The sequence below is a fragment of the Ctenopharyngodon idella genome, chromosome 1 (genome assembly GCF_019924925.1).
Source record: "Ctenopharyngodon idella isolate HZGC_01 chromosome 1, HZGC01, whole genome shotgun sequence".
Lineage (NCBI taxonomy): Eukaryota > Metazoa > Chordata > Actinopteri > Cypriniformes > Xenocyprididae > Ctenopharyngodon > Ctenopharyngodon idella.
In genome coordinates this window covers 8331161-8345528 of record NC_067220.1, presented here as the reverse complement: position 1 = coordinate 8345528, position 14368 = coordinate 8331161, and the positions used below count along the sequence as shown (strand labels likewise).

Here is a 14368-nt window from a genome sequence, read left to right as displayed (position 1 = left end):
TAGCCTATTAACTTATTGTTTATTGAATTGTTGTATAAAATCAGTATCATATTTGGAAATGTGCTGATATTCGGGAAAACAGCACTTTTGCGCTTGTGTGATATTGCTTATAATATTAAAACAAGAACCTTAACAAAGACTTTTTTTGTGCCATATCTTCATTTTTGGAAGCATTTTTATTAAATTTGGTGGCATTTTTGCCCTAAGCCCCAGTTAATTTCTGAAACTGGTGTGTGTGTGTGTGCTGCGCTTCACAACTTTGGATGGAAACGGCTATTGTCATAAAAAAAACAACAACAACAACAACAACTATAGTTTTAAGCAGTTTGAAGGACTTCAGTATCATGTATTATGATTTTACAGTAGTATTACTGTAGTATATATTGTAATTTGTCAGAAACTAAGAATATCATGGTATATATGGTGGTGTAGTCTTGAGAAGGTATCCAAGTGTGTTTCTCAGTGTAATTCTCACAGCAACACGTACAAGAGTGAGTCTGTGAGTGTGATAGGATTACAGCTCCTCTAAACTCGGTGGACAGCACAGTGCAAGGAAGATAATCTTGTGCGAATCGATGGTAGGACGAGAGCAAGAATGAACACGGTCCCCACGGACACTGCAACACTCACGCATAATTACCGCCAGACAACAAATCAATGTGCTTGGTCGTTGAGACCACTCAACCCGGACTAAAAACTCACCAGTGAGACGTACATTCCCTCTGTATACAGACTGTACAGCTACACAGTAAATCACAAATGACTTCACAGACCCGCCTGTCAATATTTCAGCTTGATTCAACTAAAAGGCCAAAGCATTCGTTACCGACGTGCCTGGATTTTTGGTATGTTGCATGTACAATGCCAAAGCAAAATGTTTTATGCCTTTGATAACAGGTGCAACAAGTGCTAAAACTTCCACTGATTTACTTTTACTAAGTGACTATCATGAGTTTATTTAATTTTTTTTAATAGTAGATAGAGCGAATCAGTTTGACTAATAATAATAATAATAATAATAATAATAATAATAATAATAATAATATTTATAATAATAAAATACATTATATATTGTACAACAGTAGTATTATACTACAACAGTAAAACACATCATATGTATTATAAATATTTAATAATAATAGTCAATATAGTAATATAAAATAATGAATAATAATATTTAAAAATATTAGTACTAAATATTATTAGTATTATTAATAATAATAAATTAATAAAATAAAATATATTCAAAATTAATAATGCGCATAATATACATTATGGACATTTTAATAATAATAATAATAATAATAATAAGATATTAAACTATTAAACTTGAGATAATAAACTTGGATAATCAGTTTCACCGATAATAATGATAATAATAATAAAAAACATTATATATTGTACAACAGTAGTATTATACTACAACAGTAATACGCATGCATTATGAATATTTTTATAATAATAATAAGATATTAAACGATTCAACTTGAGATAACCAGTGATTTGAGAATCAGTTTGACCGATAATAATAATGATAATAATAATAATAATAATAATAATAATAATATACATTAAATATTGTACAACAGTAAAACAGATAAACACATAATATGTATTATAAATATTTAATAATAATAGTCAATATAAGAATATAAAAATAATGAATAATAATCTTTCTAAATATTATTGGTATTAATAATAATAAATTAATCAAAATAAAATATAGCACATAATATGAATTATTATTTTTATTATTAAAATATTCATAAGATATTAAACTATTATTATTATTTTATGTGTATTATTTTACTTATTATTTTGTCAAAAAGCCTAAATAAACAATTAAACAACAAACTTTAAAGTTGGCTTGAGAAAGCCTGACCAAAGTTTGACAAAGTTTTAAAATTATTCTGCTACTGGTTATCAGATACATAATCGGTATAGGTCAAAAACAAACAAACAAAAAAAACAATATTGCGCAATATTTGGCATTTTATGCATAAAAATATGTATGGACTGGTTCTCACCTGTCAGTCTTTGGAGGGGCGGTTCTTTGCTTGTTCACTTTTGCATAAAGCCCCTCTAGCTCGTCCTCATTGGGCGGCTCTCTGTTTGGGGCGGGGACAGAAGGCTGAGAGTGGTTATGGGTGGGAGTTCCAGGTGGATAGGGGGAGTGACTGGAGGCAGGAGGTTCTCTGAAATTGCTGATGCGAGCATAGTTGGGATCCATGTCATCATCTTCGACGTCCGGGAAGATGACACGGTCAGGAGCAGGGCTGTTCCTTTCACTCCTGTGGGATTAAAAACATGCTCTTCAGAATATTCTTGGACACTGCAGAAATGAATAAAGGCACAAAAGAAAAAGCTTGGAGTGTTTGATGGAAAAGAATGCGTTAGATCCATCTTAATCTATATCTATAGATTTCAGGGTCAAAAGTTGACATTAAGTTGCAGTAATCAGGTCAAATCGATCTGCAGCAGTTGGAAGGGTTAAACATCCAAAACCCAGTTAAGTAAACATATATAATTGAGTTTTAATTTTTTTCCTTCATTAATCTCACATCTTTAATTATTGTATGAAGAGAACAAGCAATTATACCAATAGAGTAATTAACATTCAGAACTGGTTTAATCAGTTCTACAGCTTCACATTGGTAAATTAGCATATTCTACTATTTTATCATTGAACTTTATGGGTTTAATAATACATGTTACATTAAGGCCAACATACTTGGACAGAAACATCTCCGGTTCACTCCTGTCCATCTCCTCTTCGCTCAAAGCGCCCAGTTGTTTAGCCTTAGATTTGGCTTTCTCCTCTTTGTTTTTCCTCCCAAACCTGGATGAGGGTTTGAAGAAAGCGAGGAGAGAGAGAGAGAAAGAGCACGGACACACAGAGACAAAGAGAGGATGTGTTATGTTTTGATAATTGGTGACTCAACAGATTCCCTGCGCTTCCAAGTACCAAAGCAGAATTTGCTCCAGAAACTTTAATGATTGGTTCCCCATGTACCAGCCTGCAAACACAAACACACACGCCTGCAAAACCAAGCACATCAGTGTCCAATGCCCTGTAGTGATTTTTCTAGCCCATTTCCACGCCAAACCTTCAGAAACTCACTTATTCTTCTGCACTGATCTGAGGTCAGGCGGGGTCTCCATGCTGACAGGCAGATAAAGACAGAAGAAGAAAAGGTTATATCAAGAATAAAGCTAATAATGAGGGAGAGTGGGTGAGATGATCACACGGACTCAGGACAGTGACGGGGTAATGAAACATCAGTGTCAGGTATAAAAAGAAGAAGCTTTTGGTTCACTGAGTGATCAATGTGAAAATCATGAAGAGTTGCTTAGTAATGATCATTGTTCTTCTTCAACATTAAAATACAAATAATCAAATGATATATAACCCAACAATGATATCCAAATTAATAACTAAATTATTTTGCATATGAATGTGATGGGTGAATCTCAAAAAGAAGTCATATTTCACAATAAAATCAAAATAAAAGAAAAAAGAAAAAGGAAATAATATTTTTTAGGAACTTTTTTTTTTTTTTTTTTTTGCATTGTGATATTCTTTTCATGACATTTAAGCACATTTACATTCAATAAATAAAATAAAATAAAATAAAATAATTTTCATTCCTGTAATATCAGGGTTTACAAACAGGAGTCCGAAAAGTCCTACAGGGGCCTGTGAACAGATATATAAAACAGAATTGTATTCTATATTCTATTGCATAAATTAAATTAAGTTCAACAAATAATACCATAATGCACACTTACAATTGTACCTTTCCAATAGTATATAATTTAAATTATTATTACTATTTTTTAGAACATTAATATTATATAATTATAGAATAAATATTATTAAAGCATTTATTTTATGTAAAAATGTAATACTGTGTAATGTACATATGGAAATATAATATATACATAAATTTTATAATAGTAAATATTATTATTATTTTGCATTACAGTAATGAAAATTTAATTTTTATCGCATTATCGAAGGCGACTAGTTCGGGGAGGAGGAAAATGTGCTTAATTGTCATGCCACAAAGCAAAAAAATCTTAATGGTCCTAAAAATGGGCTTCATTTTCATTATGCAAATAAAAGATCCACTTTTTTCTTTTGTTGTGAAAAATGACCTGAATATTTCTTGACAGTTTTCATGAGATTCACTCTGATAAACATACATTTGAATAACAATAACAACTGCACAACATTTATTAACAATTGAGAATTCAATTACATTTCCACAAACGCACACTCTAGTCAAGAATAATCACAAACCTCCGCTCCCAAGATTCCTAAATTTCTTTTTAATTTGACACAGATATCGCCCGAGGCTTCAGTTTACTGACATAACGTACATGCATGTTTGCTGAAGATAAGCCGTGACTACATGATCCAAACACTGGCCCACGAGCGATTCAAGGGTCCGGTTGGATCCAGCATCCCCTCGCCGTGTCTCCTGTGCGTTATGCCTCAATAGTACTCCATTTCCCAGCCCCACACACGCACTAATGACTGTATTTATCTCATTAGGCTGGAGCGATCTAATACCGGCAGCTGGCATGCTAGCTCTGCCTTGCCCTTAAGCACTCTCATTAAAACCAGAGGGAGTCGTGGCCTGAATATCAATGTGCCGCAGTCTTGCTCGATCCGTGTGAGAGCAGCGACGGTCATCACGCAACAGAGCTCGCACAACTCTACTTGATTATTGGCCACTCAACACATTTCACTGTGAACATAATACAGTACAGAGTGACCTGATCCTTAGGAAAACTGACTATGCTAACTATAGTGCCCATTTTCATCACACAAGAAAAAAAAAAGTCATAAAGAACATAAAAAGTCAAAATTAGGACATACTAACCCATAAGTATGAAAAAAAGTCAAAAATTACATAAAGCGAATTATGACAGAAGTCATAATTATGACAAAACGGCAAAATTATGATACTAATCCATAAGTATGAGATAAAAAGTTGAAATTGACAGTCAAAATTGGCATAAAAAGTGAATTATGACACAAGTCATAATTATGACAAACGCCACAATGACGCCATTATAAGTATGACAAAAAAAGTTGAAATTTGAATTTAAACCAAGTCATAATTATGACAAAAGTGACATACTAACTCATAAGTATGAGATACAAAGTTAAATTTGACATACTAAGTCTTAATTATGAGATAAAATGTAGAAATTGACATACTACCCCATAAGTATGAGATAAAAAGTCAAAATTGATATACTAATTCACAATTATGAGATAAAAAGACGAAATTGACAAGTGAATTATGACATGTCATAATTACAAATTATAAGACAAAACAGCAAAATTATGATACTAATCCATAAGTATGAGATAAAAAGTTGAAATTGACAAGTCAAAATTGGCATAAAAAAATGAATTATGCCAGAAGTCATAATTATGACAAACGACAAAATTATGACATACTAACCCATAAGTATGACAGAGTTGAAATTTACATACTGTCATAATTATGACAAAACTGACATACTAACTCATATGTTTGAGATACAAAGTTAAAATTGACATGGTAAGCCTTAATTATAAGATAAAATGTTGAAATTGACATAAAAAGCACATTAAGACAATAGTCATAATTATGACAAAATCAAAAATTATGACATATTAACTCACGTATGATACAAAGTTGAAACTGAGATACTAAGTCATAATTATGACAAAGTCAAAATCATGATAAAATTGTAACTTTTTCCCATAATTATTAATCACATAATCTCATAATTATTACTCAGTATGTCTATTTTAACTTTTTACCTGAAAATTATGACTCTTCTCATACTTTTGACTATGTATGTCTTCATTACAATTTTTTAATCTCATAATTATGATTTACCAAAGCATTACTTTGTTTTTTTATGTGGCAGAAATAAGCTTCCATATGAAGCAAAATACAGAAGCAACCAAACAAAATAAATACATTAAAAAATTCTGTTGTTCCAGTGGATAAGCATACATGAATACATGTGCATCATTGTTACATAAGTTAAAGGATTATTTATGCATGGTACTGAAAATATGCCTTCATTTGCAAAAATATATAAAACATAAATTAATATTATTAAAATTCCACAAGGAAATTAAAAAGAATGTTAAAAAGAACCATACACTGCAGAGCTGCTTTCGGCCATCTTTCATGTGGACATGCCCCTTCCTAACCTTTCCTAAACTAAACCTAAATGGCACATACAAACAAACTGAATTATAGTGGCGACTTTACATGTCATATCTGATGGTTCTTGGCCATAAGAAGCCGCAAATAGGACCAGAATTCATGCTGACAGTCAAAAGTCTGGTTAAGAGAGACTAAGGATAGCTAAGCACTAGGTTTCCCAACACTAGTTTGCAATTCAGCCCGTGTGTCCTGAAAACCCAGCTGATGGCTCAATCTGCCTGAGGCCTGAAGCATTCAGGTGGATTCGATTGTCATATAGTAAATGCGAAACATGCCCTTGGAAGCTGATTACACTTCGAAGAGTTGTCAGCATAAGGTTGAGGTATGTAGCCCAAGGTAGCATACTAACAGTTTAATACGGTTTAAATTGAGTTTGCAAAGTGAATTAGCATCACTTTGGTTGTTAACCTGAGATTAAGATGGTCTATGTAGCTCTTGGGAGACTTAAAATTCAGGCGGTGGAAATTACAGGCTAACGTTAAGGGAGAAGACAGTGTGAAATGAGACAAAATGACACGAATGTTGATGAGAATCGTGTGTATGCGCTGTAATTACAAATCTAAAACCCAATTATGTCGTAATGTAACCTGCAATACTGAAGCCGTCTTCGTGAAGAGCTTTTTCTCCAGCTCTGTGCTGGCAGCTCTCGGTTTATCGATTGACTCGAGTTTACTGAGTGTTGCAATTTATCAGTCTAAACCGGAGGCTCATATTTTAGCAGACAAAAACCTCAATTTTCACACAGACAGACAGGCTGATCCATGGGAACTGGGGACGTACTGCTAAGCTGATCATTATGTTTGCATATATTAATGCCTGTTTCTCCACCTCCTGGTTTTTAAGGATCTTTCTAATTAGGTAAAACTGTCAGGAGCGGATCTGCCTCTCTCTTTCAAGATCCCCGGTCTCTGGTTCCTGTTTAAACTATAATAGGCCTATACAAAATTTTATTCACATGATGTGCAATAATACGTGCATGTATGAGATCACAAAAATCATGTTTTTTTGTGAAGAGTGGACATTAATACTGTTATCAGCATGATCACAGAGGTTTTTTTCACATAGCCTATCTGACTGAAAGAGCTCATTATGCGGGTCATTATGCAGGTCATTATGTGGGCCTTTGTCTTCTCAGGTGTGAATCACAGCATTATTCATGAAGATTCACTCCTTCACGCATACTGTGTTTCTTGACAAAAAGTGTCTTACAAAATTTAAATCAATATATTGTTTTATATGAACGAGTAGGCAGGGTAATTTTTACATCATTTTGAAGCAAAAACTCTAGTCTACAACCTCCAATACCCAGAAGTCTTGTGAACACATATATAATATTAGTTTTGTGGCCTTATTTCAGTGACTTAAGTTTTTTGTTTTTTTCAATAACCACGCATAAACGTCATTCCTTCAAAAATACAAACATGTACATACATGTTTCTCACATATTATGGTAGCCTACTTTGTGCTGAATACAGTGTAATGACATCTTTTCCATTAATATGTTTATGAACAACTGAAAAAAGCACAAATGTCAGGGCATGTCAAAACTTCTACAGGGCCCCAAAAATCCTCAGACCCCAGAGGGCTAATAAATGTTTTTATGCCTTGAAAATGTTTTTGTTGGCAAACTTTTTGTTGATGAACACATTCATTACTAGGGGTGTGATGAGATCTCCTGCCACAAGATCTCGCATTACTAAAATGTGACAAGATTTCTCATTGAGGCGAAAAGCTGCCTTGTGATATTGCCATGACGAAGTGTGAGGGAGAAATTAGGTTTGAATATGCCACTTCTATGTTTACATTACTCCTCCACCATCATTTTGCTTTTTATAGAAATAAAAACTTTGATTCAGTTGGAAAATGGTCACTTCAGTCCCATCCAGCTCATCCACGAGCAGCAGAGTTGTATGTATTGCAGCAGGAATCAGAGTTCACTGATCACGTGACGAGAGTAAGTGACGAGATGACTGACAAGACCATGGCGGAGGATTCGTTGCACAACAGAACCCAAGAGTCTGACAGATGTCTTATCTTGTAGAATGCGCGCTCAGCACCACCGCTCACTATTCACAGAGTATGCACGACTGCGAAAGCGAAAGTAAAACGCGAGCGCGCATTCAAACACAATGTCAATACTCTGCATTTTGAAAGCGGCTCCCTGATGCATGCAAATATCTCCCAATATGAAAGCTATCTTAGACTGGGTTGTGTAGTTGTAACCATCTCTTAGCTCTGTATCATGCTTGAAGAAAAATGTGGTCTCTGTTTGTACTTTGAATATTGAGAGAGTACTTTGATTATGGTTGCACTTATTGTTTGCACTTAATAAGACTAGGAGAAAATTGTTATTCACTTTTATCTATACTGTTTTTATTTCTATGATCAATTTGTGGAAAGTTCGGTTAGGAGGTCAAAAGTTGTAGAAGCTCATAAATCATGTACAGTTCTAAGGTCTGAAGAGACTCCAGCCTGTTGAGTTTGTGGCAAAACCTTTTACAGTGTTTGAGTATTGTTGTCTTTTACTGCAATTACTAAGGAAAGAGGTGATTTGGGCAAGTAAATTGTTAGGGATTTCTTTGCCGGGTATAGAAAGTATATACAAAGATAGAGTGTTGAATAAAGCTAACAATATTGTGAAAGATAAGAGACATCCTATATCCTGTGCCTTTGAACTGTTGCCATCCGGTCGACGGTACTCTGTCCCTCGGTGTGTGAAAAACAGGTCCAAATTTTCTTTTATCCCCCAAGCAATTAAATTTTTTAATTCTATTTCTTCTGATATCAATTGATTAGCCAGCTGGTCTGGACTAATCTTATTTATTAAATTAGTTTATTGAATTATGTATCGATATTTTGTATGCCAATTGGGACTTTTATTATGTCTGTGTGAGCTCGCTGCAACCTTACTTTCCCTAAGGGGATAAATAAACTAAACTAACTAACTAATATGATAATTCATAATCAGAAAGTAGAACTGAAATGATATTCATTACAAGATGATTAGTTAAAACATTTCAAATGCACCTACAGACTATTTTTCTAATCATGTAATTCGTCATTTAGGATTTCTTAAGAATACTGTGTCTCGTCTCATTCTCGTGAACTGTCTCATCACACCCCTATTCATTACCGTTCAAAAGTTTGGGGTCGGTAAGATTTTTTAACATTTTTGAAAGAGTTTCTTATGCTCTCCAATACTGAATTAATTTAATCAAAAATACAGTAGAAAACAATATTGTTTCCGATTTGATTTTTAAAATACAATTTATTCCTGTGATGCAAAGCTGAATTTTCAGCATCATTACTCCAGTCTTCAGTGTCACATGATTCTTCAGAAATCATTCTAATATGCTGATTTGCTGCTCAAGAAACATTTATTATTATTATCAATGTTGAAAACAGTTGTGCTGCTTCATATTTTTCAAGATTCTTTGATAAATAGAAAGAACAGCCTTTATTTGAAATGGAAATATTTTGTAACATCATTTTGTAATATTACTTTCAATTTTAATCAATTTTAAAGGCATCCTTGCTGAATAAAAGCAGTAATTAAAAAAAAAAAAAAAAAAAAAAAACGAAACCCCAAAATGTTGCACAGTAGTGTATTTTGTCTTTATAATGGCTCTTCACAACCACAATTGAACCGATTTATATATTTCTGAGGGTAATAAAATGAATCAAAACAGTTCAACACGCCAACAAAAGTGATCAGACTTAAAATTTACACATGGAGAATGATAAAACGAGAGACAACAAATTCAGGATCCATTTAGGACACCATTTAGACAAGTGCTAAGTAACAAACACCCAGAAAACCCAATCAACTGGCTAACGAAAGTCTCAAAACTACCCTCCTTTGGTTGGTAGAAAAACTAGTAGTACCACAAAATGCAGTATTTCAGTGTGAATATACTAGTATGAGAAAAAGCATTTCCCACAATGCTCAGATACTACTTCATTAAGTGACTTTAAGGTGATAATCAAGGACAAACTGAGTGCAACAGAGATTTGAACAAGGAGAAATGAAGGAAAAGGAAACAATAAATGAGTTACAGTGAGAAAAGAGGTTTGACGGATTAAACACAGTAACTATAATTAGTCTCAAAATCTCAAAAACACACTAAAAGGGGATTATCAAACTAATTCCAAACCAGTGAAAGTCTGACTGATTAAGTAAAGCTATATTTCAAATGCTCTTACATCATTAGTAACAGAGATCAAAAAGAAAAAAAAGGCTAGCAGCTAAACAGAAAATATAAAGCATGAAACATTGACTACTGAACCAGGATTACAGTCACAATCTCTGAATTAATTACTAGACCTGGCAACAGAAAATTACTGTGGTAAACAATGTAAAAATTCCATACTACAGTTGCTTTTGTACTGTAAGTTTCATTACTCATCATCGCTTTCATCACTACTTAAACATTACACTGACAGTTAAGTGTTTAGTTAGACTAAATTTTTAATGTTTTCCTTAAATATAAACGTTTAAATGTTAGTTATATCACATGGAGCTACTGTACAATTACAAGAAATGCTTTAAGAAGTTAAGTGAAATAGAGCTATTGCAATGATAGTGTATTCTACTTTATAAACCAAATGTTGACACTAATTGGATGAATCACGCTCTCTTTATCATCTTCAACTAGTGCAGAAAACCAATATGTTCAGACATTGCACTAATGATGCAGATTTATCAAAACAGTTAAAAGTTGTCAAATATTTTTTCACCAGTGTCAGTGAGGTGAGAAGCACATTCTGTGACACAAATCTTGTCCTTCTGCCGTTAAGCGTTTAAAATCATATGTGCGTTATGTTTTACACAGTTGACCAAACTGTAATATCTTGCTAGTTTTGAGTGGCATGTGTCCAAGCTGCAGATGGCGTCTTCCATAAAGCACACATCAATCAAAACGGCCGCCAATCCACCGTAAGAATGACACTTTGACTGTCGGTTTGACAGCACGCATCTGTCACTCCCCGCAAGACTGGAGCAACATCTTTATCTAATATTCAGATAGATGATGTTTATGGACTTCTCACCGTATGATATCCATCTGAAAACATTAATTTTTGCCCATGGCATGAAAAAAAAGGTTTTTGAATTTTGAAGCAAAATTATAAGAGATTTCTGACGTATTAAAGTCCCCCTATTATGCTTTTTCAAATATTACCTTTCATCCAGTGTGTAATAAAGCGGTTTGTGAATGAAAAGGGTCTGGAAAGTTTTAAAGATCAAAGTGCATGACAAATAAAGATATTGGCTCCTAAAAGAAAGAATCAACTCTGAACAGCCGAAACAAGTCGTCAGCAATTCCATTCTCACTTAAGTTAGTTTGTAACAAATAGAGTTGGGTATCAAACATCAATAACAGAAAGCCGCCTCTCATACTGAATAGTGCGCGATACTAAACTGAGTTCTTTTCTGCTTCTTTTTGCACTTGAACGGACAAATAAACACAAAAATATGTCAAAATATCCTCATAAACACAGTCATTTATGTTTTAAGTGAACGTAAACAGTTGACAAAGAAAATGCATGTGTAACAGTATATTGGATCCGTGCAGCTCTTAAAGTGACAGCAGCCTAATATTCCTACTCCTACTAGGAAGCCTCCGGAGCTGAAATTCAGATATGGTAATGGGTGTTTGGTTTCAGACACATGCTGTAAGCAGTAGACCAATCACAACAGAGTGGACCATCTGACCAATCTGAGCAGAGGAGGTTTGCGGAAAGGAGAGGCCGAATCTTCAAACTAACCGTTTTCAGACTCCTTGAAAAATGAGGTGATGTGCAATGTATATTATAAGAAAATTAAAGTGTTTTTGACCTTGGATGCATGTAAACCTATTGTAGGAGAACAAAATTAGGAACATTTAAAATAGGAATTCAGCCTTACTATTTTTTGACTCGCATAGTAACGGCCTGGCAACCATTAGCACTCTATGTCATGGTAAATTTTGAATTTATAACCATTTTATAACTTTCTACAATAATTTGCCTAAGAAAAAAGACAAAAAAAGTTGAAACTGCCACCCGTGCTGTTCTTCTATACCTGAGCATGTTGAATCTCCATGAGGCGATTTTCTTTATGCAGCACTTGCTAATATTAAAAAGGCGTGAAAGTAAAGGTTAATGTGATTTGACCACTTCCAGGCCAGGCGTGTCTCTGATGGGAAAGAGGCTGTTAACCTTTACCGTCAGAGCAGCGTTCCCTGAGCCTGGGTCTGCTGGAGAGAAGTCCATCAATCACAGAGCTGTCTCATAACGCCGTTCACAATGTGCGCGTGCAGGAGATGGAAGACGAGGAGCATGTGTCATGGGATACTGCTTGTGGTTTCCAGACTAAACCTTGACAGACTCAATACAAGTGTACGCTTAAACGGACACTCTCGCTGCGTGTCTAATACACAAATGACCATTCAGTAAGTCGTTTTTACATATCCTTGCCATTCATACTCACAAAACACAACTGTATTAGTAGTGCATATTTATTATCTTTAATAATGTCAAATATTAAATATTTAAATAAATAATTAGGAGTTCAAAAGCGTAGCGCTGAAACCCTATTGCAACTGTTAGAATTTCCGAGGATCAGCATACTCCCCTAAAAGTGACTGGGCAGACCAAACTGTAAGTTGTAGAGACTTGAAACTTTGAGGGATGGTCGTACTCACACCGTCTACAACGTCACCAAGGCGCACCCCCAATCGGCCTGATGGTGGATTCGTTGCAGGCTCAAGTGTCTTGTATCATTGGAATCCTTCGTTCAAGAGGAACAAAACACACATCTCGGATTCAATCGCTACCCTGGTGAAATTTTGGTACACCCTATGTATGGGCTCGGTCTGTGGTCACATGAAAAAGAGCGTCGCGACTGGCCACTTGGTGGTGCTATAAAATGAAAAAACAACAACACGAAAACGGCTATAGCTACGCAACAGTCAGTCCGATTGACTTGAAAACTGGCATGCGGTATCTTTGTCCAAGGTGCCTTTGTGTTTTTCACACGCGTAAAGGATTGTATGTCACACGTATATTCATACCATATGGTAGAACGTTTGTTAAATATTGGAGATTTTTCAAAAACATTCTTTCGCGAAATTGTTCTAGGTTTTTGGCTCAACCTCAATAAAACCACTGTGTTGCACAATCTGGACTCTCTATCTTTTATGGAGATCGGGTCAATGTTAAAAAGCTTTAAAACATACATATCCTATGGTAAATTGCCTGTACTGGCTGTAAATGTTTTTTCCATCTATGATCGAGATAGTTACATGCTTCCTAAATAAAACATAATACCTTTTTACGCATGTGCTTAAAGGCCTTAATGCGCTTAAACCCCGATAATTGCTGCTCGCAGCTATATTTAAACTAGTTATAATAATGTACCAACAAAAAAAAAACCCATCATACTGCAATTTATAATGATATAATAAAAATATAATATTGTATCATGTAATATATTATAAAATGGAACACAAAAGGAGATATTTATAGCTGAATGTGTACAATAATGCACCCATAAAAATAAAAAATAATATAATATAATATAATATAATATAATATAATGTCATTTTGTGTTCTATGTAAGATTATATAACTAAATGTCAAAGTTGCATATTTATTATTTATTATAAGTAAATAGTGACCACTGTCAAACAAGATTTTCAAGGCAAAATTATTAGTGAATAAGTCTGTTTGTCACAGCAAGCTATATTGTAAGTTCAGAAGACTTGGAATAGAGTGCATGAGTCATACGGACTAATTTTAGGATGGTTTTATGGTGCTTTCTTGGTCCTTGTTGGAGCTTGACAGCACCTGGTCCCCATCTTATAAACCTAAATATAAGCAGAATGCCTGTCATAATTTTACAAAAGATATTCTTTATATAAAGTGACTGAGTTTCGACTTAAACTGCCATCTTGAGTTGTTATAATACACACAGGCTTTAATACCTCTCGTAGACAATTTAAGCGTTTCCTTACGTTCAAAAAAGTTTGAGAGACGTGCACCATGTCAAGACTTGTGACGTTTGAAGACACAGATGAACCTACAAATGAACCCTCACAAACAAATATGTAGAGGAGGGCCTGCCACGAGCGATTAAGTATGCAAAA

General features: G+C 34.2%; 1 protein-coding gene across 2 annotated transcripts in view; it reads right to left on the bottom strand.

Annotated features, from left to right (window-relative positions):
- Positions 1–14368, bottom strand: part of pard3ba (par-3 family cell polarity regulator beta a) — a 166673-nt gene that overhangs the window by 35891 nt on the left and 116414 nt on the right. The window contains exons 19-21 of one of the 2 annotated variants that reach the window (XM_051897448.1): positions 3122–3163; positions 2732–2839; positions 2028–2291 (exon numbers count right to left, since the gene is read on the bottom strand). In XM_051897448.1, the coding sequence (XP_051753408.1) occupies positions 2028–2291; positions 2732–2839; positions 3122–3163 (414 nt within the window). The remainder of the gene's footprint in view (positions 1–2027; positions 2292–2731; positions 2840–3121; positions 3164–14368) is intronic. The other variant, XM_051897457.1, reaches the window with a different exon arrangement.